General features: G+C 37.0%; 2 protein-coding genes across 10 annotated transcripts in view; one reads left to right on the top strand and one right to left on the bottom strand.

Moving 5' to 3' along the window:
- Positions 1 to 23420, bottom strand: part of DNTT (DNA nucleotidylexotransferase) — a 142919-nt gene that overhangs the window by 84757 nt on the left and 34742 nt on the right. For 2 of the 6 annotated variants that reach the window (XM_038140125.1, XM_038140120.1), the window contains exons 1-2: positions 14727 to 14825; positions 10628 to 10736 (exon numbers count right to left, since the gene is read on the bottom strand). The gene's annotated coding sequence lies outside the window, so the exon portion shown is untranslated. Of the gene's footprint in view, positions 1 to 10627; positions 10737 to 13472; positions 13540 to 14726; positions 14826 to 18306; positions 18662 to 18830; positions 18907 to 23420 lie in introns of those variants that run through there. The other 4 variants (XM_038140123.1, XM_038140122.1, XM_038140121.1 and 1 more) reach the window with 3 other exon arrangements.
- The window catches only part of BLNK (B cell linker), a 90532-nt gene continuing 85848 nt past the window's right edge, over positions 18737 to 23420 (top strand). Inside the window, exon 1 of one of the 4 annotated variants that reach the window (XM_038140114.1) lies at positions 18737 to 18982. In XM_038140114.1, coding sequence (XP_037996042.1) covers positions 18836 to 18982 — 147 coding nt within the window. In that variant the 5' untranslated portion in view covers positions 18737 to 18835. Of the gene's footprint in view, positions 18983 to 21696; positions 21831 to 23197; positions 23266 to 23420 lie in introns of those variants that run through there. The other 3 variants (XM_038140112.1, XM_038140113.1, XM_038140117.1) reach the window with 3 other exon arrangements.

Raw genomic sequence — 23420 nt, 5'->3', positions numbered from 1 at the left:
GCTGGTCCCATTTATCTCACTGCTAGTATTAAAGGCATTTCCATTAGCTAAGAAATACCAAGCATCCTTGCAGAGATGAGGAGCTACACAAACAGGGTTGCATGGTCTAAATTTAGGCAGCTATAAATATCACTTATCTCAGCAATGACTCAATAATGTTTCTGTGGACATTTCAAAAACTTCTTGTATAAGCATATAATACTATAAATAAACGCTGTTAACTTATAATAAAATTATAACACTGTTATAATAACAACTCCTATCATTCTTTATCTATAAAGAATATTTATGTCCTCTTCTGCTCCTCTAGTAGGACACTGCAAAAAACCCCATCTAAATTGTTCATTTATCTTCTTTTAATTAGTTGTTGTAACAGTTACTAGCTGGTAGAATTGATGCACCTTGCAGTGACACTGCAGCATTTCCAGACCTACTCACATTACAGAACATACAAACAGCAGTGAGATTTATGCCTTCTGTATTTACAGGTAGTAAAGCATGATGCATTTAATAAAGATAGATGTACCTAAGCCAAAATAAGGAAAACTGGGAAAAGACTATTGCCATAATTCACAGAAATCTTTCAACTATATGTTCAATTTTTAGTAGAACAGGAAAGCTCCCACACCATCAAGCTGAGGAGATAATGTGATCAATTAATATAAAAAGAGAGAAGTAAGAATAAGTACCATAGATAATGTTGTTGCAAAGAGAAGAAAAACTTATGAATAATATTATACAAAATGCCCCCTTCTTAAGAGTTTACGCAAGTCAAACCAAGACAAATTTTATCTCCGTTTTTGGCTATTGAGGAAAAGCAACAGGCAACACCTAACAGCACAATGAATCCTGACAGAGCTCCTTCTGCACACCCCACTGAAATAAGCTGCAGGAAAAAGAGCCAGCATCAGAGAAGCTGAAGGAATTGCTGATGAGGATTAAACACATCTTTGTGTTATCTACAGAGAGAAAACAAAACAGATGTTCATCCAAGTGATGTGTTGTGAATTTTGCAGGTGAAGGAAAAATCAATTAGAAGCCTTTTTTTTTTAATCCTAGAAATTTGAACTGAAGGAAGCTGAAAAGCACAGTGGAATGGAGCAGAATTCTCACCTTTTTAATTTATTTAGGTGCAGTGTTCCACTAATGCAGAACTAATTAGCAGCAGAAGTAACCTAGCTGGGTAATTAATTCATAGGAGAAAATTTTAGAATCAGGCAGCAGGAATTTTTTAACACAAAACAGCTTTTGACACAGTTTCCACAAAAAGCATACTTTCTATTTCTTACTGACATCACCTAATAATTTGGTATCTGCCTGGAGTATCACAAAATACTTACTCAGTTTTTATTTTGCAGTGTGGATTTAATGGCTCTACACCTTTAACTACAAAGAAGGTTAATTTATTTCCAACTGCATAAAAAATATTTCTCCAAGCTATGAGGCATTCTTTTTCCAGGCTATCTCAAGGTTTGCTTCTATTGTTTCATCCTGCAGAAAACTCAATATTACTGTCATTTCAAAGTAGCAATAGCCCCTAGAAACTGTGCTCTAATGTAGCACTGCATGTTTACTTAGCAGTGAACATGTGTTGGTCAATCTCTATTAAAAAAATCACTGTCTGTAGAATATTTTTGAAAAGGCAGCCCTTTGAGTCATCTAGCTCTTTAAATGATAGGTACAAGCCTCATGCCATTGTTTTATGATGCACGCCTGCTTGTTAGAAAATTCCATCACAAGCTTTGACACATCTTTTATACTTTTCAAAGGCACAGTACAATTGCACCTAACTGAGGTAGTTACATTATGAGCTTTACTCCTCTTTCCTGTGTTTTCTGCTGCAGAGGGGATTCAGTTTTAAGAAACTGAAATTAATTTTCTTCTACGTAAAAAGTCAGACTCAATATACTATCACTTCACTATTAATCAAGCTTGTAACTCAATATTTAAGTGACAAATCAAAAGAACACATTATAATAAAGAATTTCACCAGAAAACTTCAATGTCTTTCTTCCCATAAGGTTTCCTATATCCTTCTGCTTTTTCTGCTCCTGTGCTAAACTAATTACCGTTATGTATTATGAAGCACAACAGCAGGAAGGATATAAAGCAGGTAAACATAATTGCAAATGCTGCTCTGTTACAATTTACTCAGAATTTTACTAAAAATACATGCTATTTTTAGTCACTTTGCACTTTGTGGTGTTATTAAGGACCCAGTTCAGTATCATAGTTCTCTTTTGCTGTTGGCAGATCATTATGAGGTTTGCAATGCACTAGAAGTCAAAATGTCATCCATTCAAACACAAAAAACTAAACAGGGGCTAAATTTGTGCGCATAACTGTGTTATTTTACAAAGATGTAAAATGAGGACAAGTTAGAGGAGAGAAAGGCCTAAATCCTGAGACTGTGCTGTGGTTATGGACAGCAGGTACCAGTAGATCCTAAAATTATTATATAGCCAAGAAATAATATTTTTGACAAGTACATACATGTTTTCAAAAGACAGCCAGCTCATTTCCTGATACTCTGGGCTGCTCTTTTGCAAGCTTGGGTCAAACACCAGAGAAGTCACATCAACCTACCACTCAAGCTTCCACTCTCCAAAGCAAATGAGTAAAATAGGAGAATTTAGAGATAATCTGTATATATTTAGGCAAAACTACCAAATAACTTACATGAGGCACTGAGGAAAATAGTGCCTTTTTCTCCCTTATGGCCTTACCCAACAGTCTGTGCTGTACAGACTCATCACACAGAACACCTGAATATCTCAACAGAACATGCACAGCTACAATGAGCTTCAAAGAACAAGGAAGCCATAACAACATACACAGACTACTGCTTTGACAGCTGTGAGTGAGTGTACATCAAAATCATGTCACGAAGTCTTCAGAGGAAGATACTCAATACTACTGAACTACTAAAATAATGATATAAGATGTAGTCATGCTTTTTAATGTATGGGAAAGTAATCCAAGATGTCTCTTCTGAGTAATGAAATGTTATGTAAGCAAAATGGGACATGATAAAGAAACTGTGTGCACAAGTTTAATTAAAGAAATGTCGGGGGGGGGGGGTGTATGCATGTAAGTATCATAATCACTGAACCACGCAGTTAACATTGATAAAATTATATTTTGCTAAGAGTATGGGTTTGTATCTACAGAAAATCTGACCATTCCATTATCTTGTGTAGGTATCTAATAAAGTACAAAATGTGCCATATTACACAATCTGCAGAGGGAAAAATCCATGCATATTTTCATACTTCAGTGAACCCAGAAAGTTCTTTGTCACAAGTAATTATATGTATGCTATATATTTCCTTTTATACAGACTCAATGGCTTCCTGGCTCCTTATTTCACTTGTCTACAGGTTATGGAGTTAAAATGTCTTCTTGATCCTTTCCTACACATCGTACAAGTGTTAAAAACAAGCAGAGAGGGTCAGATGGGAGACAACCAGGTGACAGGGAACAGAGAAGGCACACAATTGTGGGCAATTATGCTCAGCTTAGATGGCTGGGAAAAAATAGGTTCAGATCAGATTTCAAGAGCTGTTACTATTCTGGTTGTAAACAGCATGGTGGAAGGAACCAAACATAAATATTTTTTTATGAATAATGGCAAAGGGACGTTAAAGAAATTACCTAAATAAGACTCTAAGAGTGGAAGTTTCTGAGAGGGAATAAAAATAAACTTACATTTCAGGGAGAAAATATTAGAGGAAGTAATATTCTTCACTTTTAGCAACCATTTAGACATATTCTCATCACTGCTCACAGGTCAAAATCATGAGACAACAAAACACAAGCCCGGCAGCCTTTGTGGTATGATAGGAAGCCATCACACATGCTCCCTCTGCTTCACAGCAAACCACAACAGCATCACCTCATGTCACCTCCACAGCTGCACTACCCACAAGCAGGTTACAGCACAAATACCAGTGTAAACAAGCAGCAGCACAACATGAAATGGTAAAGGTGAGGGGCAGAAATTAAGGAAAACTCTTTCACAGGACTAAGCAGTAGACAATTGGCAATACTTCTTCAGACCAGTTCTACTTTATGTATCTGCATTCATAATGTGTGTTCTCAAAGCTATGTTAAACAGCTTGGCATAGGAATATAGCACATTCATTAGGTAAAATCATTAGGAAAATAATGGAAAAGAAACTTGTAAAATAAAACTACTAAATATACACTACACAACAGGTGGAGTTACAATTTATTACTACCTTGTCAGTCAAAGTATTGTACATTTGACATCAAAACTCACAACTCAGCCTCTCTCCAAAATGTCTGAGCCAAAAGAAGCTGACTGACGCACCTGACTCTGTAAACCATTCAGGAAAATTCGAAAAACCTTGCCCTTGCAAAGCCGGAGCAAACTGAGGTTAGGAGATCTAGCTGAGAAGGTATTTCATATATAGTAGAGCCAGTCAATTTATCATTCACTTTTAAGAAAGGCTGTAGAGCCTCCTCAATTATCTCCAGAGAAAGCAAGAAAGATTTTAGCAACACTTCAAAACAACAATCACTCAGGTTCTCTTCTTGTCAAGTTTGAGACTATTTTTTCCTTACAGCAATGACTGAAGGTCAGTCGGGTTGCTGTATTTCCCAAGAAGCCACATTTAATTGACAGCTATTTAAATGGATACATTAAAAACACTCAACCTTGGTAAGGTTGCTTCAGTACTACAAATAAACCAGACACACCTGAACAGTTATATATCACTTTGCACCCTAATTCATGCTGAATATGCCTGAAAAGTAGTCAATATTACTCTCCTCCCTCACATTTCAAAATAGGCACATGAGTAAGCTTAAGCAGCACTTGGTGCTCTTCAGGCTTTTTATTTTCATAAGTGACTAGAAGCTCCAAACTTATTCACCTTCCATTTAGATCACAGCTTTTCAATTTTCTTCTGCTGTATGACACAAGATATCCATATTAACAATTAGACTAGGATAATCATTAGGTTCAAAGGAAACAAAGCTCATTTGTCTGTCTTTCAGACTAAGCCTAGGAATGAGAAAATTGATTGAGCACAGATGTGAGCAAGGGTCTGAAAACTCTGCTTAGATTTTGACTAAAAAGAATAATTTTTGAACATTAATGAACAAGATAAATCTTTAGAGCTCCAAGTTCACTAGTGCTAAGCATTGAATTCAATAGGATCCCATGGCCTAAAAGTACTATGGTGCCAGCAATTTCAGGCCAATGGACAATGCCAGGGTAGCAGGGGTCAGGATTGCTGGGATTACAAACCCACATTACCCAATGGGTTTATGAGCAACTCATTCCTGTGCAAGAAAAGAAATTTCCCTGTTCATAGAAGGGTCTTAGGTGAGGGGAGGCAACAGCTGTGTTTGGGCTGACAGTGCTCAACAGACTGGGGTCAGACCTGATGCAGAGAAGCCACCTGGCTTGGTTTTGTGGTCATACAGGAAATAATTTCCCTCTGCAGAACTCTAAGCCCAGCTTTTGCACCTTTTTTCTATCTAATCTTTTCTCTTTATCCTGTAAAGTGTTCATCCAAGGACCCTAACTGAATATAGCTCTTGGGCAATGTAGTGAATTCATGTGGGCAAGTGCTTTATACTGAATGCAGAGAAGCACACGGAGTAGGAGTGCAAGCAGGTAAACAAAGTGGGTTTGTTTCATTTGCTGAACAATTGTTGAAAGGAATACTTGTTTGACTGGAAATGGCAGGACACTGACAATAAAATTAAAAAGAAATGTTTCTCTATGATTAAAAGTGTTCATTCAACCAAAAGAATTAAACTCCTTGTATCAATTATCAATTTATTACCAAATATCATTATTATCAATATTATCACAAAAAATAACCCATATTCAGCTTAGGTTGAATAATGTGTTTCATTTGATGTGAAGTCAGGAAGCACACAACAATTTCAAAATACTTGTTGTCCTGATTCCTTACTTTTAAATTTAGTGCTATTTTTATTTTAAAATATCATTTTTGAATGAGAAGTAAAAAGAAAAAAAGTCACCTTATTCTGCTGGTGACATTTACTGGTTTATTTAAATTCTGTAAACACCGAGTCCTATACAAGCATAAGCAAAATGAAACCCAGATTGTGTTATCTGTGTTAGATCTGTCTCAGATATCCAACACATATCTCTATGTGTTGGATCTCTGGCTTTTGTTAGATTTTGGTAACAGCACTGAGCAATGTTTGGGATGGGGGTTGACTATGGTTTGGGGTTTTTTAAATATATGCTCTTGTTTAAATAAGTTGCAGGCATTCCTTTAACTATGATCTTGTTTTTAATAGTCATATTTCATTCAACATTCATTGACACATCAGGACAAGCCTAATGAGATATACTCAGACTCAGATATATTTAGATACGATGCAATATGCAGCCATCTTGATATATTCAGGCTCTCACCAGAAACACATGGCAAATGTGATCCATTCACCTTCATCTATTTCTGTGCAGATGCAATGGAGGCAAATTTTCAAACACCAGAACCTCTTTAACAAAACTGAGTATTTTTATCAAGTATATTCTTTAGTTCAATCACAGTCACAGGATATAAAACAGGCAGGTTTCCTTACATAAATCAATTTCTGTTAAGCTAAAGGTCACACTCTGTAATGACTGTTAGTCATTTCCAACCTTAACACCTATGAATTTAAAAATCTATTTGAAGACCTCATGAAAAAGAAGACCAAGATGAGTGCTGTGATTCTAACTGAGAAGTAATTTCATTTTCATTCCCAGATTAAGGCCAACTTCTGGATTATTTCTGCTTCAGCTAGTATGACTGAAACCTGAATAGATGGCAAGGAAAAACTTGTGTTTCAATAAGAGATTCTTCTACAGTGTTCAGAAGCCTACATAAGTAAACAAGTGTTCAGTAGGAGCTGGGGAAGAGTGGTGCCCTTTACAACTGGTGCAGAAGAAATGTGCTTTTAACTTGCATACTGGTGCATTCACACATACACACTTTTCACTTCTGTGAATGTTAAAAACATTTTGTCTGTGTTGGGTAGGTCAAATGCTCAAAGTTGAAAACATTCATCATTCAGTTGGTACAACTTCATTTGAGACAGCAGTCATATATCAACAAAGATTCAGGACAGTGACTTTTCCTGAGGGATTCAGGGAGTGAGGGAGTACATTAACCAGAGGCACATTTTCTTGCTATTCAACTGCTTATTACTGACCATCCAGGAGAGCACATTATATCATAATATTTTGCATGATGGCTGAATATGATAGATGCCTTTTTAAGACATGACAAGTCCTGTCTCACTGCACATATGACCCTTATGACCCCTCACATAAACTTTGGTTCTATCCATAGAGGTTTAATTTCTTTCTTTGTGTGATTTGATTTAAATATAAATTCTTCTAACCTAATCTCATAAATTTAATTGAAACTTGTAAGCGGATAATACTGTCCATAAAATGAAAATTAATCATTTTTAAAGCCAGATTCCAGTGTTACATCTAGCAATATTTTATCCAGAAATATTTGAACAGTAAACTGAGATGGAGAAATTATGCCTTAAGTTTTAGCTTTCATCTTTTCCAGATTCTGTACTGCTATAGTATATAACTATGAACTTCATATAAAGTGTTAGCAAGTTCTCCTCACAGTTTAGTCAGACAAAACAATCCTTTCCAACCAGAGAACCAAGGACACTGTTGCAGCTTCAGGCCCAAAAAGTGTAAACAGCAGTGAATTGAGGAGAGCAGTCTGGGAGGATGGGACTTCATAACCTGGAGATGTAATTGGACAATTAACCCCAATATGCAAATAGACCAAAAGTTATGAAAGTGTGAAAACTTGTGACCAGTCGCCCATCTTAGGTCCATCTTGGGTAAAGCCATGGCTGAGCTCTCGTACTGCCCAAGGTATATCCTTTGAAGGCCTTTTTAATTAATACCTACTTTATTTCTTTAACACTAGCTAGCCTCTGTTCTAGGTAGCCTCACAAGGCATCAGAAAGAATTGTTCAGTGAATTTAGATTAATTACTTCAAAACAAAGGGATGCTATTGCTACATGAGGACAATTCTATGCTAAGAACAGCTCAGCTAAAGTTCCTTTTCTTCTGATCACTGTCTTTGCTGGGGAAGGGAAGGAACATTAAATGCTCAAATAGTTCACCCGAGAAAGGAGCAGTAACTACTGTTCCAGACCGAGAACACATTCCGTGTTTCCTCTAAACACAAACTCATTTCAAGTAAAAGTAATCCTTTCAAAAAATGAAACTTATCTCCGGCTCATTAAGACAAATTTCAGTATTTTTATCCATTTTCAGAGTTGGTTTGATAGAGATAAAGGCATTGTTTCCAATTACTGTTGACACACTTCTTGAACTTGGCTTACTAAAGCATAAAAGCATACATGAAATGTCTGTGTTCAATATCACTTATTCCCATATGTCTAACTCAGAAATCACTGTTTAATCAATCCAAAAGTGGAGACAAAATCCATTAGACTTGCAATCAATGACTGTGGATCATCTTCAAATAATGTCTTCACTAAAGAGCTCATTTCAAACTGAGCAAACATTAAGTCCTGAAGTTATATAATCAGCAAACATCCATTCACCAGAAAGTGTATCAAAGTCAGAACTTGGCATATCATAACACAGCTTTTATTTACAAGATTATGTATGCTCACAGGGAATATCAGCCCAGTAACAAAAACGAAGGTGAAACGTCAACACTTATGCTAGTGTTTCATATGCTAGTCACAATAAAAATGAATTTGAAAATGTTTTCTAGAGTTAGCACAGTATTTTGCTTAGGAAGGTTCAGTAAGAGGTTGTTGCATACCAGTACAGTGCAAATTTCTGTATTTTCACTGCTGACAAATAGGGAAACATTAAGAATTCCGTCTAACTTTGGTAATTATGAATTACTTAAGATTGTGTAAATAGAATTTAACAAGAACATGGAGATTCCCAAACAAAAGGGAAAGTATAACATTTTCTTTCCAAAGCATGGCTTTACTCTATTGCCTTGCACACAAATTTTCCAGGATAAGCTAATAGTCAACTGTCATGTTAAGCCCCCGTGATACCAAGTGTCAGTTATCCAAAAAAAAAAAAATCCTATATCTTGTCATTAATCTGCACTGGGTTTTATCCACAGATCTCAGAACAAGCCAATGAGCTGCCAACCTTGACAGCTGCAAAAGTCTCCTGCATGAACGTGTACTGTGGGTTAGATTCCTATCTCAGCTACAGCAGTAACAATAAAAGGTCCTTTTGTAAGGTAGAACCTGCATGAATATGGGAAAGAAACTGACATAGTAATGTTTATGTATAAATACTACAAATTTAACTCTTAATAAATTAACCATCCAGTCAAATAAATGAGGAAACTATTCCAAGCAACAAAAAAAAAAAAAAACCACCCCTCCATTTTTGAAAATTAATTACACTGTTTCTGCACCAGTAAGACATTTGTGTTTGATTTTATGCTTACATGGGGTGAAAACTACTTTGAGTCCAAAGAACTGCCAAACTCTTTTAAGATATTACTTTTTACTGTCAACAGGAGATCAACCACCTCGCAGTAGATCTCCCTCTTTCTCTGCTCCTGAACTCTAAGGATTCAATGTAGTTAAATACTCCCCCTTATGGGCTGCTGCAACATGACATTATAGTGCTCTGTATTTCTTAATGAAATGCTACCACCTCCTCCATGCACTGTGTATACAGCAACAGTTAAGGTGGGTCTAGAGTGTCACAACCCTTAGAAACTGTTTCATTTCACTAAGTCTGTGAAAGCAGATTTTTGCAACTGCAAATTGTCATTCTTTGTTTTGCTTTGAAATGTGGTTTTGCTCATCATTAATGAATTTCAGAAAAAATGTATAGGAAGAGAATTGATTAAGTCAGGATCTGCTGACTAGTGTTTTGTTCTTACTGGAATTTACCCTGGACAATAAATACAGCTAAGCATTGTTGTTAGGAGATTTGCCACTACAGTGACTTATTTGAAATCATATTTATTAATCCTGTAGGAATCAAATGTAGAACAGTGAAACAAAGCCTAATTAAAATGGTATTTACTATATTTTTCTGAAGAAGTGGAAAAAACTACCGTATGTGTGTATGGCCACTAGCACCTGTTCTCTGTGTAGATTTGGTGAGAATAACTTTCACCTCCAAGTTCACTACTTGTTCTTCAAATCAAGCAGTCCATTTCAAAATGGATTTGCAATTTCATTGCGCTAATCTTTTAGAAGAAAGCTCTACAAGTTAGACCTTATATAAGATCGGCTGCCCTAGATTATAATTCATTCAGCTTGAAATGCCTTAAAATTCAGAAAGTCTTTCCTGGTTTCTGTTTTTACCCTATTACTGACTGAAAACACACAGGGTCTCTCACCTGCAGTGACTGACTGTAACAGCTCATTCCTCAGGGCAGTTTGTGTTAGTACACACTCCCTGCTCTACTATGTCCTCATATGCTTGAGGAGGGGAAAGTGTGTTGATATTTTTAATCTGAAATGTTATTCAAACAGTTAAACACATAATTACCATTGATCCTCCTCACTTCTTTTTAACAATTCATCTTCTCAAAATGTGCTGAAAAACATTCATTAACAGTGATATAATTTCACCTCCTTTGTGGTGTGTCAGTCCAGCAAAGTGCTCTGTTCTCTTGCAAAGTCTTCAGAATTCAGCTGGTAACTTCAAAGAACAGCAAGCCCTAAATTCCCCCAGCAGATCCTGTAACATTAAGCAAAGCACATTAAGGATTAAGATCCTCTCTGGAAATAAACAGGACTTCATTTGATTCAAGTTCTTCTCCCTGAACTTTAACTGAGTGGTTCTGGGGTCATTCTAATAAAACAGTTCACTAAAAGGCATCCTTTCTGAAAGTGCTTTTATCTTTGCTTATTCCGTTCATAAAAATGAATGGGTTTATCTGCAATGGATTTGCAATTTAGATATCTAAACAAAATAATCAGATTAACAATTTTCTGCAGCATCTTCTGTGGGAGTTAACATTAAAAAAAAACTGTTTAGAACATTTATTAGAACACTCAAAGTGTGCAAACAATATAAAGGATAAAATCAACAATGGAACTTGGCAAAAACCTCCTAAAATCCCTTAAAAAAGAATTAAGCTTCAGTGCTTCAATACAATTCCATATAACATTTGAAAAGTAGTTCCCAGTACTGTTTTCATCTCCTCTGTGAACAAGGGGGGTGGTGTCATCTGCAGTCAAGAAGTTTACTTGATTTTGCTTTTCAAGTTTCCAAATAATGTTAAATTCAAAAACCAAAGTTCCTGTATTAGGCAAAAATTTTACAATTAAGTCTTAAAGGAGATGACACCTTCTAAAACAGGGAAGTTAATTCAACATTTCTCCTAAATTCTACTAATATGAAGCTATCAAATAGCACTGAAATTTTATATGAAATGCTGAATTTCAACTTTGCTCTTTCTAAGACTGATTGTATTTGAACAGAATCTTCTTCTTCTTTTCTAAGGCAGATGTTCTAGGATTCTTCTATATGCAGTTGCATGAAATAGTTTTGAGGTTTTAAAACTGGAGTTCATAGTGGGAACTAATTATAAATATATTTTCTTACTAGTTATAGGCTGTACAGGTAAGGATATTCTTCTTAGAGAATTAAACACCATAAATATGAAAGCTCCATCTTTCAGACAGGGTGAACAGACACAGAAAGCTGCTTTTCCAAACCAACCACCTTGGTTTTGAGGTGTTTCTAATCTTTCAAGAAGGGGGAACACCCCACTCCTACAGGCAGTTCGTAATCTAAATACAGACAAATGGACAGAAACTCACAGGGAGAAAAAACAGGAGGCAGGAAGGAAATCCTTATGAATGAAAAGATTGGCTCCCATCAAACAGAGGGCTCTGGTCTCCTCTTCAGTCTGATTTGTATCAGTGGCAGGGTGAAAGCCAGACTTTCAGACACACAGCCAAAGCTGGCCACCACATCCCTCCTAGGATGTTCCTCACCTTCTTAGAGATTCTTAACCACACTTCTGCAGCAGAGGAGTTTCAGCTTATTTAGTTTGACAAGTAAGTATCTGGGCTCTCAAGTTTCCTGAGATACAGATAAAAAATTCTGAAGGAGACTGATATAAGAAAACCCTCACAAAAAAATAGTGCATTCTTTCTGGCCTTTCTCTCCTGCTGTTCTGCTCTTACAGAAAGTGTTGACTCACAGGGGTTTGCATGCTGTGAGAAACAGCAAGAGTTAAGAGGGCTGAGTGCAATTCATCTGTTATGAGAACAAAAAGGAAAATGAAAATAATTATTTATAGTATCATGAAGTTCCTGAGTTCAGTCCATCCAGGGCAGAACCTCAGTTCTTAAGACACTTAAATCTTTCAATACCTCAATTCAAGCTTCCTTTTGGATCTGCAATTATTTATAAAGTCTTGATAGATAAAGTTATGGAGGAAAGAGGTGAGCAAGAGCCTCAGTAAAAAAATAAATTATTTAATGTGTCAGTGATTGTGAGGCTTTCCAAGTGCAACCTGAAAATTACTTAATGGTTACTGTCCCTCACATGTTACTGAGCTTACTTTAACATCAGAAACAAAGACATGGCTGATGCTGATGTGAGCACCCTGCAAACTGTCAGAAGAAATCCAAAAGCTGGGCTGGCCAGTGGAGCAACACTGATGGCATTGTGTCAGTGTTGTGACAGGGACGCTGGATCAGAGTGCCTGCAGCACACACTGTGACAGAATATTAACTCTAAACAATAAAATTATTTCTGTGCCTGAAATTCCAACTAAAGGTCAGCCACCCAAGTCAATAGGACAGAGAGGAGATGAATACAGGTAAAAGTAATTTTACTAGGACATTAAATAACTTCTAATTTGTTATAAGCTATGGGCCATTCCAATTCATTCTGCTGATACAGGTGTACCAGGGCCAGTGTATGTTCCCATAGCTTTTGCACTCCTATGTGCCAATCACGCATACAGCACAGCATATGAAGCATTATGAACTGGGGCACAGCTGACCAAGATGAGAAAATTGCCAGGGAATTCAACTGTCTGCTGTAGTCTGCCAACAGTGGGGAGATGCAAAATTGCAAGCAGAAATAATAGATTATGCTCTGGACAGTGGAGAAGTGGTGACAAATGAAGCATGGGATGTTATGCAGAACATGTACGTTCCAGAGGATGAAAGTCATCACTGCATCATCTGATTTGTAACTTCTGGCCTCAGTGGATAACCACAGCATAGCCAAATCTCATTGCTTTGAAGGTCACTGGTGAGGTTTTTATCAGCCTGACATTTGTTGTCAACTTTTTTTTTAAGTTCTCATTTCATTTTAATAACAAAGGAATAAGGACATGAATGTTATGCGTAAAAAAACTCCCACTGATTTTTCATAAAATACTTGAATCTAAACAGACTTCAATTTATCAGGAATGTAGGGAACATGACCAAGTCTTTATTCACATCATACCTCCAATCAGCTTTTGAAAACAGGCATGGAATTCTAAGGTAGGACTGCTTTTGAGGTGATCAAAAACCTAAAAGAAGCATAACAAAAAAACTATACTAGAGTGCAATTTTTTTGAGTTAATTTATTCTCTTTCTCATTTCCTGTGGTTTATGGTTCACTTCTCCAGAAATGCAGTTAATATCCACCAGTTCCAAAGAACCTTTCTAGAGAAGTGAAGCACTCATCACTGAGGGAAAACAGGAAGCTACTATTTCTACTACTGTTCAGTTGTCTTGCAAATGCGGGTTTGCCCAATGCAGTGCAAAAGAAAATAAAAGGGGAAATCTGCTTAAAACCATAATCAAGACACTTAGTATGCACCCAAATAGTAGCTTATCCTCCTTTATACTATCTGATAAAACAGCAGTGTTAAACACATCAACATTGGGAAAATAATTTTATTCTGTACACTGAAGTGGGAATTTTACAATAGAAATTCTTCTTGCAAATGCAGTTTAGCCAGTGTATTTATTCCCCACATTGCTTCAAAGTATATTCATCATTTGAGATATATCATTCCCATGACAATAGGATCACAAGGAATCATGACATAACAATGCTAGACCAAACAGACAGAATGTCAGCAGTGTCAAACTGGCAAATATATCATTTAACCAGAGATCAAAAGAGAAAATCTGAAGGTCAGAAATGCAATATTTATAATGCTGTCAGCAGATGGATGCATACCAAACACCTCATATCCAGACCCGTAAAAAGCTTATCAGAGGAATGTTTACAACACACAAGAGAAGTGCTACTGGAGTATCCTCCGTTCATTTCTAATAGGAATGAATACTGAGGCAAACATTTCCTAGCACATGCCCCAGGAACAGCAAAAAATCTTGAGGTGCACTTGCATGGTACCAACATAAGCAGCAGCCAACTACTACCCTCACTCCCACTAATTCCACCTGGTACAACAAAATCCCCCCCAGCATTTTTCCAATAAGCAACACATTTCCTTGGAAAGAAACCAACACGATTAGGATGGCTGCTGGCTTTAGAAAAGAGGGGAAAATAAACAGAAACAACTCTGTATTGTCACTGATTCATACAAGGCACTTGGGAACAGTGCAAAGAAAATACCTGTGAGAAAATTCATGGTTTTTCTTGAGTATCTCTGTGACAATGGAACTGAGATGCTAAAGGTATGGGAGGAAGGTTGACAAAAGCAAGTTCACAAGAATAATGAAAAGAGAATTGACATAAACTCACCAAACTCTGGCTTGATTCAGCATATAACAATAGAAGACTGCTCCACATTTGGTGTGGGAAACAATCCATCACTGAGTGTTTTCTCCTTTCATACCTCTCCTGTAATCATGAGAGCATTTTACCTAGATGTAATTTCACTTAATACCATGGTGATAGATGTTCAACAACATTACCATTACCTAAATGATAAACAAAATCAAGCTAATAAAAAGGATCTAGAATAAAAGGTTATAAAATTACTGAGTTTAAGTTTTGTGAGTCGAATGAGAAAAAAATCAAAAGCAGTTTGTCATTTTCTTCTTGATAGTTTTTTCATTTACAATTTATTAACATAAACACAGTATCTCTTGAAATATCTTTTTGATAGCTCCCCAAATACAGTCAGAATTCTAAAAAAAAATTAGATCTCTCAGTTTTCATGGTCCTTCTTATTGAGATTTTATCATATTCTCTGTTGACTGTCAAATAAACTCTGCTCATTAAATTTTATCTATGTCAGCAGGCTAAGGACATAAGAAATGTAAAAGCCCTATTTATGAATCCAAAAACCTTGAGAAACATGCTCTATTTATAGAGCTTGTTTCCTCTCTCCTTTTCTTTACTTTTTGTACCCTTCCACTTCTAAAACCCTCTCCCTCTGTCAATCTCTTCAATTTCTATATATTCTATTTCTCAATCCATCTTCAAGCTCCCTTCCTCTATGGAATTCCTCCCTTTGTCTGCCTTTATTTAACAGGCTTAGAACTTAATTTTGCCAACTTCATTTTCAGGGATCTGCTGACTGGAAGTAGAGAGGAGGTTTGCTTGGTTTTGGCCCAAACAATATCTGGATGCTGGCCAGCTGACACGGACGCTCCACCCCGTCCCTCTTGAATAGTGACTAGCATGCTTCCCTGAACCCTTTGGTCCTCCCAAAACAATCATTTCGTGCTCCTTTCCTTCCTTCCTTCCTTCCTTCCTTCCCATGCTGTCTTTGTGACAATAAGCAATAAATACCTTGCCCAAACAACTTTATATTGCACATTCTGTTCTCAGACTCTCCCTCCTCTCTGTAACATTGAGCCAGTTTCCCTCAGACCTGCTTCTGTCCTACAGAAAGGTCCTGGATTTTGCAGTGCCCTGTTCCCCCCACCCTGTTATTTATCCTTTCCAGTTTTATCTCAGTTGTTCTAAATAAGTAGGAGAACTGAAGTTCTGACCTTTGAGAATTCACCTGGTACAAGTTTTTGAAGGAAACCTGCACATCAGAATCACAGACACACTGCAAGGCAGTACCATACCATACCACGGTGCTGTACTATACAATAGATATGCACCAACAGGGTCAACTTTGCTGAGATCTTCCACTATAAAATATCATGCAGTGATGCCCACTGAGAGCTGAGGTACTACTTTGACATTTTTCCATTTATTTCATAGCAAGAGTCATGGGCATGGTAAAATACTTTCTACATATATCAACGCTCAAGCCTCAAAAAGATCAATAGTGGTTGAAGAAGAATTCATTACACTGAAAAAAATTCATCAGAGAATATTTTTAAAAAATTTAAAACAAGCATCAGCCATAGCATTTCAAATTAAGTTCCCTAGGAATTTTGTTTAAATAAGGCAAGACACTGAAATAATACCGAATTTCTGTTTTCAAATTTGCTCACTAGATTTTAGTGCATAAAAATGTTGCCAGATGGAAAGCTGTTCATACACATTTTTCCATATTTTATCAGAAGAGTCAACACAGATGAATTTCAAAAGAAAGACTTTATATAGTTTCTTTATAAAACCTTAAGTGCAAACTATACAAGGCAGCACATGAATCCAGAGGAACAGACAGCAAGTTTTACCAATGTGTTCAAAAGAATAATAATCAAAAAAGTGGCTCAGTTAAACAGTAAAGAATACTGAGTACTTGCAAAGGATATCACAATCAAGCACTACAGCATCAATTCCAGCCTTCAAAAAAATCAAAGAGAATTTCTAATGAACAATGTCACTTTTGTAGCAGGTTGGAGTTTTATTAGTGTTATATTTTATTGTACTAGTTAAAAACATGAATTTTTGAAAAGATGAAGAAAACTAGGTGCAAAATCCAGGCTACAAACAAATACCTATGAGAATGAGTACATTTTTAATGCATGGTTCATTGTAGTAAAGCTCTCTATATTAACAGCTGAATCTATTGCTAGATCCAAAGAGAGGGTCAAACTAACAATGAAAAGCCATATCAAAAGATTTCAGAAGGTTGAGTGATAAAACAAAGAGCAATTGTCCTTGAGACAATGGGGTTTATGTCAATAGGGTTTTTATGTCATGTATCCAGCCTCTCTGACAACACATGCAAACAAAATCCCCCAGCATTTGGCAATAATTAAAATTCAGTTGAAACTCCATCCCCCAATGATGGATTAAAGAATTACTGAAAAAAATAAAAAGGGCATATTTATGCAGCAAACTGTATGTAGTGGAAGTGATTTAAAGGTGACAGGTTTCAAATCAGTGTATAGCCTTGGTGTAGCAATGGCACTAACCATTCTCAGCAAGGTTTTGGGGATCTGAGGTTTCTTTTCATATTTTTTCCATTTGAGGCTTCTTTGGCTCTCAGTCTTTTGTGATATCAAGGAAGGCCAGACACCAAAACTAGAACAACAGACATGAAAAAAATCCAGGTGCCCATTTCATAACATGAAGATTTTCATAACTTTTGGACAAACATGGATATATTATGTCCTGTGAGTCTCCCTGCTACAGCACTGAATGCTCTCACAAAAGCAAGGATGGAGGAAAACGCTGTGACAGCAAACAAGGAGATTGGCAAAGATCCATGAAGTTCTTAGGCAGGTGCAGCTCTCTTTGGCCTCCAAAAAACTCCTTAACTGACTTATCAAAATCATAAAAAACAATCTACTTCAGTCACAAAGGAAACTCAAGACTCTGGAACTGGATTTTCACACCTCATATTTCTGCAGGGCAAATATCTCCCCTAGAACATCAGGGGGGAAGGAGGAGAGCAAACTAGAGAACAGTCAGCCCAGCTTCAAATCTCACAAATATACAATGAAAATGTTGGGCCTCAATATACCTATAAATTATTTCTGCAGTAAAAAATTATTTTTCAGGAACAAATTGTGTCAAAGCAGTCTCATTTCCTTCCTCATTATGATAGCTGCCTAGACAAGGGGCACAAAGCCCATATTATCACTGATGCTTTTATTAAGGTCCTACATAAAAATCATCACATACAAACTAGGGAACTGTGATTAAAGCACTGTTTGTTGTAAGAGGTTATCTGACTCTCATTGAGAATATATCCTGTGAATCACTTCCAAACTCAAAGAGTATTTCAAGTAGAGTTCCACAGGGGTTTGTCCTGGTCTTAACTGTATTCAGGATTTTGTTAATAACATGGGTGCTGCGTAGCAAGCATTCCTAAAGTCTATCAGGATATTACTGAGCCAGAAGTGGTTTCCATGAGCTAAACAGTATACTGGGACCAGTTTAGACACCTCATGTTTCAGAAAGATACAGCCAAATTGAAGAGCGTGCTGAAAGGGAAAAGACTTAAGAAGGTCAAACCACTACTTATGAACAAATGCTCCTGAAACTGGGTTGACTCCTTCAGAAACAGCAGGATGTCTCAGTCAAGCCCATCTGGTGCTTAGACAGCAATTATCCTTACAGTCATTTCCTTTTGTTCCCTCCAGCAGCAGAGCTCAAAATTTATTCTAGATCTCCTTCTTGCTGTTCCACTTAAAGATGTGGTGAATCTGATGCACCCCGAATAATTCAGTTTAAAAAATGGGTTACTGAACTGTTTTCCAAGACTGACCCAATTTCCTCCAGTTGTGTTTGATCCTGCTTCTCTGCTGAAGCCCTGCCAAGATCTCTCCAGGTCCCTTTCAGACTCTGATTTCTGTTGATTATGTTGCTTTTTTTATTTCCTGTTAAATGAAAAAAAGAAAAAACACGAAACCAATTAGCAAGACTTTTATCAAACTTCTAGACAGATAGCTGTAAGCAAGACTTCATTTTCCAACATTCTTTATCGACTTATTTAGACTATGAGTATATTCCAGCTTTTTACTTTAAGAATGTTTTTCTCCCACCCACCATGAATGCCAAGCCTGTCAATCACGCTAACAACAACAAGATACATATGGGACAGTTTAAGGAGGAAGAGCAGACATGAGAAACTGCTCCTTTCACTTACTTGGAATCAACTCCAACATGTGTGCCTGGGAGAAAAAAAAAAAGACTGTGTGGTAAGTCACGCTACTTTCATTATTTTTGCATAAAATGGGAAAAAACAAACAGGGACAACAGCTCATATTTTCTGTACTGTAATATTTCATTGACCTATTTTGCTCAAGTATATTTTCCTGGGGCAGTATTCCAACGTTACATCCAGTAAAACAAGTTGCTTGCTGCTGCTACGGAGTTTCGCAAAGTCAAACTTGACTGTGAAAGTTTTGAGATATGTTTAACACATTTAGTGCTTATGTTCATGAGTATATTGAGAGTTGTAAGAAATGCCAGTGGTATGATCTAGGAAACAGTTTTATACTGTTTCATAGCTTTTTAACTATGAAATCACAAATTGAGAACTTAATTTACAAAAAGCCAAGGAGCTGGAGCCTGCAAAAACTTGGTTATTATGTTGCTTGCACATTTCAGACTCCAGGAAATGAACTTTAGCCAATATGTAATGTAAAGATGTGTTAACTCTGCTTGATATACAGGTTCTGTATGGGAATGAATTTCTCTTTAGAGGACAAAATACCTAGTGTATAAAATGCATACATTTAGATTCCTCTGAAATTTGGTAACTCTCTAGTTCTAGAGGTCCTTTTTCATTAGGGGTCAAAAAAAAGAAATTTCTTAATATTCTTAATATAAAGAGATTTCTTCTTAATATAAAGAGATTTCTACTCTTTTTTGGAAGACTGAAATTGTAAAACAGTGCAGATTAAGTGTTAATGTCTGCAGTAAGACACAAGTTTTTAAAATAGCCAATTACTCTCTGCACATGTACCCAAATATATTTTTAAACCTGCCAGGGTTCATAGTAGATCAGGAAGCTCCAGGGAATTTTAAAGTAGCAAGCAAGTCTGATCTGCCCTAGGCTAGTGCTGTTTCACAGTCAAGTATCTAAATTCTGCTTCAAAATTTTACGTAAGCACCTGAAAGTTTGGAAAGAAACCATTTCTGTGGCCTGTCTTTATCAGGGGAACTCTGGAAGCCTCAGTATTCTGCTCAAGAACTCCTCCCACTACAGCCCTCACAGCCAACATGTGTCCAAGTGCACATATTTATTTGGGTTTATCACACCATGGAGGTGTGATACATACATACATTACACAGAGGAACTAGAAGTATGAGGGTACTAAGTAGAATCAGTAATCAATTTTGGGCTTCTCAGCCAACAGTTCTTGAAATAATCCCCTTGAGGGTCATGGAAAGCAAGTGGAAGTGCATGACAATATTCTCCATTTCTGTCACACACACTTAAGGACAGAGAACTACAGCATCGACTGAGCCAAGGGGCTACACCAGCATCAAGAGAGGAGATGCAGGATCCCAGATGAGCCTCCCCAAGTCCCTGGTCTTTTTTTCTTTTTTTTCCCTCTCATCATTATGTTTAATCTGACTAAAACACTAATGGAAAAATATTTCCTGCAAGTCTTAAAGTCTCTTTGGTTTTGAACCACCTATGCTACAGCCCCTTTGGGAGCACAAAACTGAGCAGGACCTTCCCAAAGAGATCTGCCTCATTCCGTGGACAGAGGCAGACTGCACTAACCCTGGCCTTTTAAGAGACTGTCCTAAGAGCCTAGAACACAAATTAAGGCAATGTCAACACAGAAGAACTAGCCACAATCTAGGGTTGAGGAGAGCAGAGAGAAACAGGTGAGAGAAGGAGGACGCCTGGGCACAGCAAGGTGGGGCAGCTGGCAGGGCAGAGCTGCAGCTCACCCTGCAGGGCAGGAAGGAGACAGCAGCTGGCAGCCAGAAGCAGTTCTCAGCACCTCAGCACTTCCAAAATGCTCCCAGCCTGATGGGGAGGAGGAGGAGGAGGAGGAGGAGGAGGAGGAGGAGGAGGAGCAGGTACGACTGGCAGTACACACTGAAGTGCAAAAGTCTTAAAGCACTGTTTTTAATTTGGCTTTGAGATGTTCTGAACAGGACTGCTTACACCTACTCGGTAAGCAAACAGCCTGCACTTCACATTATTAATGTTCCACACATGATGCCATCTGTTATTTGGTTGCTTCCTGTAAGCAGCCATTAAACCTGTAACTCACACATCTCCTACCGAGCTGCTTCCCACCTTCACAATTCATGACAGCTCTGCAACAGACAAAATCACCCCTGCATTCAAACTAGGCAAGCAAAATTTCTTGTAAGGAATACATGCACCTCTCTCTTCTGGTTCTGCATATAATGGGAAGAGTATTGCTGCCTCCTGTCATCCAGGAAGATGGTGCCCCCCTTGGAAAAACTCACCGCCAACATTCTGAAACATTGAACAACACAAAGCACTATGAAATTCAACATCTTTTTTTTTATGCCAGCAAAGCACCTCTAAGTTTTTTCTGAGGAGGCCAAATTTAAGATGCAAAAGCTTCAATCATATTTCTGAAACTCCGGGAGTGGAGTTTTGCCAGATTCAGTGTTCTGCCAAGTCAGAAAATAGCAAAAGGGTATTCACTGGCAACACCTGACCTGTCAGTCACTCTAACAGTAAAAAACATGCAGGAAATTTTTAAGGATAGCAGATGAGACACTTGAACTTCTTCAGTAATGGCAGGTATGTGCATATGTTGATATAACAACCAGTCTCCTTATACTGGAGTCTCTCACACGAGAACATTGGTACTTCCTAAATCACCCTTTACAGGCGTTCACTTTAAGTGAGCAAACAGGAAAAAAGTTGCACAAACTACTTCCTCCTCAGATTTCTACATCAGTAAAAAATAGTAGAGCAAGAGTTCAGTATCATTCATGCAGATCAAGTCTTTCTCCCTGGATAGAAGCATGACCACAAAACTACCATCTCAAGAGGAGTTTGAGAACTGGACAGCTTTTCAAGTTGCAGATCTCCTAAGACAGGTACTGAATCTGTATGTAAGACTTTAGAAAGTGCATTTTAGAGAGTAAATTTTATATTCAGCTAGCAGAAACACTTACTGGACTTAGCTGCTTTTCAAGGGTATCTTATCCGACATCTAGCACAAATATTTAAAAGTGCTAAAAATAGTTTAGTCACCACTTAACTTGAGTTTTCTATAGAAATCTAATTCGTGGTAGAAGCGAAGATCTCCAACATTACAAATCATACAAAAAATGTTTTCTCACAGGAATATTGCTTATAAGAGAAAAGATATTTCATGCTCGAAATTATTTCCTGCTGGGAAAAAAATAATCATTTCAGAGAAAGTATGTCTAGTTTTATATTTGAATATAGCTTTAAAATTTACAGCATGTCAATAAGAATCTACTGTTCATGTTTTCCTCTCAATGCATAAATACACACAGTGGTTGCTAGATGATGTTGAATTGTGATCTATTCTGCATTGCAAACAAGCAGGACTCTCCCAATCATAGTAGAAAAAAATATATAAACCCAGGCATATCAGCTAACAGGTAAAAAAAAAAGAGAATATATATCTGAACAGGACATTTTCATATCAAAAAGTAGACAAAATACACAATGAATATTTAAGCACAATCAGTTTTTTTTAAGTAGTCTAGAAATACAGAATTATCTTAGGAAAGCCACATAACTATGTCTATGAGAAGAACTTATTGTGCTAATATTTCTCTGTTAGCATCCGATTTGGTCACTACGATACTGACATTTTACATCTAAGCATTACAAATACTAAAACTCATTTTGAAAGTGGTACAGTCTTAAAGAAAAAATTCCTAAATTTTTTTGCCACTTTCTATGCATAATAGTTAATTTCTTTTAAAAGCCACAGTAAGCCATCTAACACACCATGAGATTTTTAGGACATCTTCAGCCTTGATCCATTCTTTCCCACTTTTTAATAGAAAATCCAATGTGTCCGTTTTTTTCCAAATTATTATTCAGTAGCTAGTTCTATTTCAAGATGTAATATTTCTGGACATTCTGGTTTCATTTTAATTTATAATCAGCATCAGCTTTGTTAAAAAAACATGATTAGCACAACCAAGTTACAGGAAAAAATCCTGTTTCTGAACCTGAATTCTTTCCAGCAATGCCCATCACCATGGTAAGTGCAAGAGACAGCCCAAAGAGCTGGTGCCAAAGTCAAGCAGAGCAAACAGAGGTTGGTAAACAGCCATGTGGGATGATGGCATGGCTGCTGCTGAACTTTTGCCTCAGGTTACCTTTTAACCGGTTTCTAATTCTGGCTTCTTATCCCACAGCAATCCACAGTATTTGTTGGGCTCCTTGCTCCACTTATATGACATTTGCTGCTTCAAAATTTCTCCTTGTTTACTCCATTCACAATTTCATTAGCCCTTATCCCCTGTAATCTTTCTTCCTAAGAAAGAGGTAATACTGTGTCTTATCTCTTATGTGAAAGTTGCTGCCTAAGCATTACAGTTACTCAATATTCTTTTTCTAATTGTCCTTGTCAACTAGTATAACAATTTCCAAAACCCTGAGTACTTGAGCATGGAAAAATTAATTAGTTTGTTTACAAATGC

Source organism: Motacilla alba, chromosome 6 (assembly GCF_015832195.1).
Source record: "Motacilla alba alba isolate MOTALB_02 chromosome 6, Motacilla_alba_V1.0_pri, whole genome shotgun sequence".
Classification (NCBI taxonomy): domain Eukaryota; kingdom Metazoa; phylum Chordata; class Aves; order Passeriformes; family Motacillidae; genus Motacilla; species Motacilla alba.
This window is presented reverse-complemented; position numbering and strand designations above follow the sequence as displayed.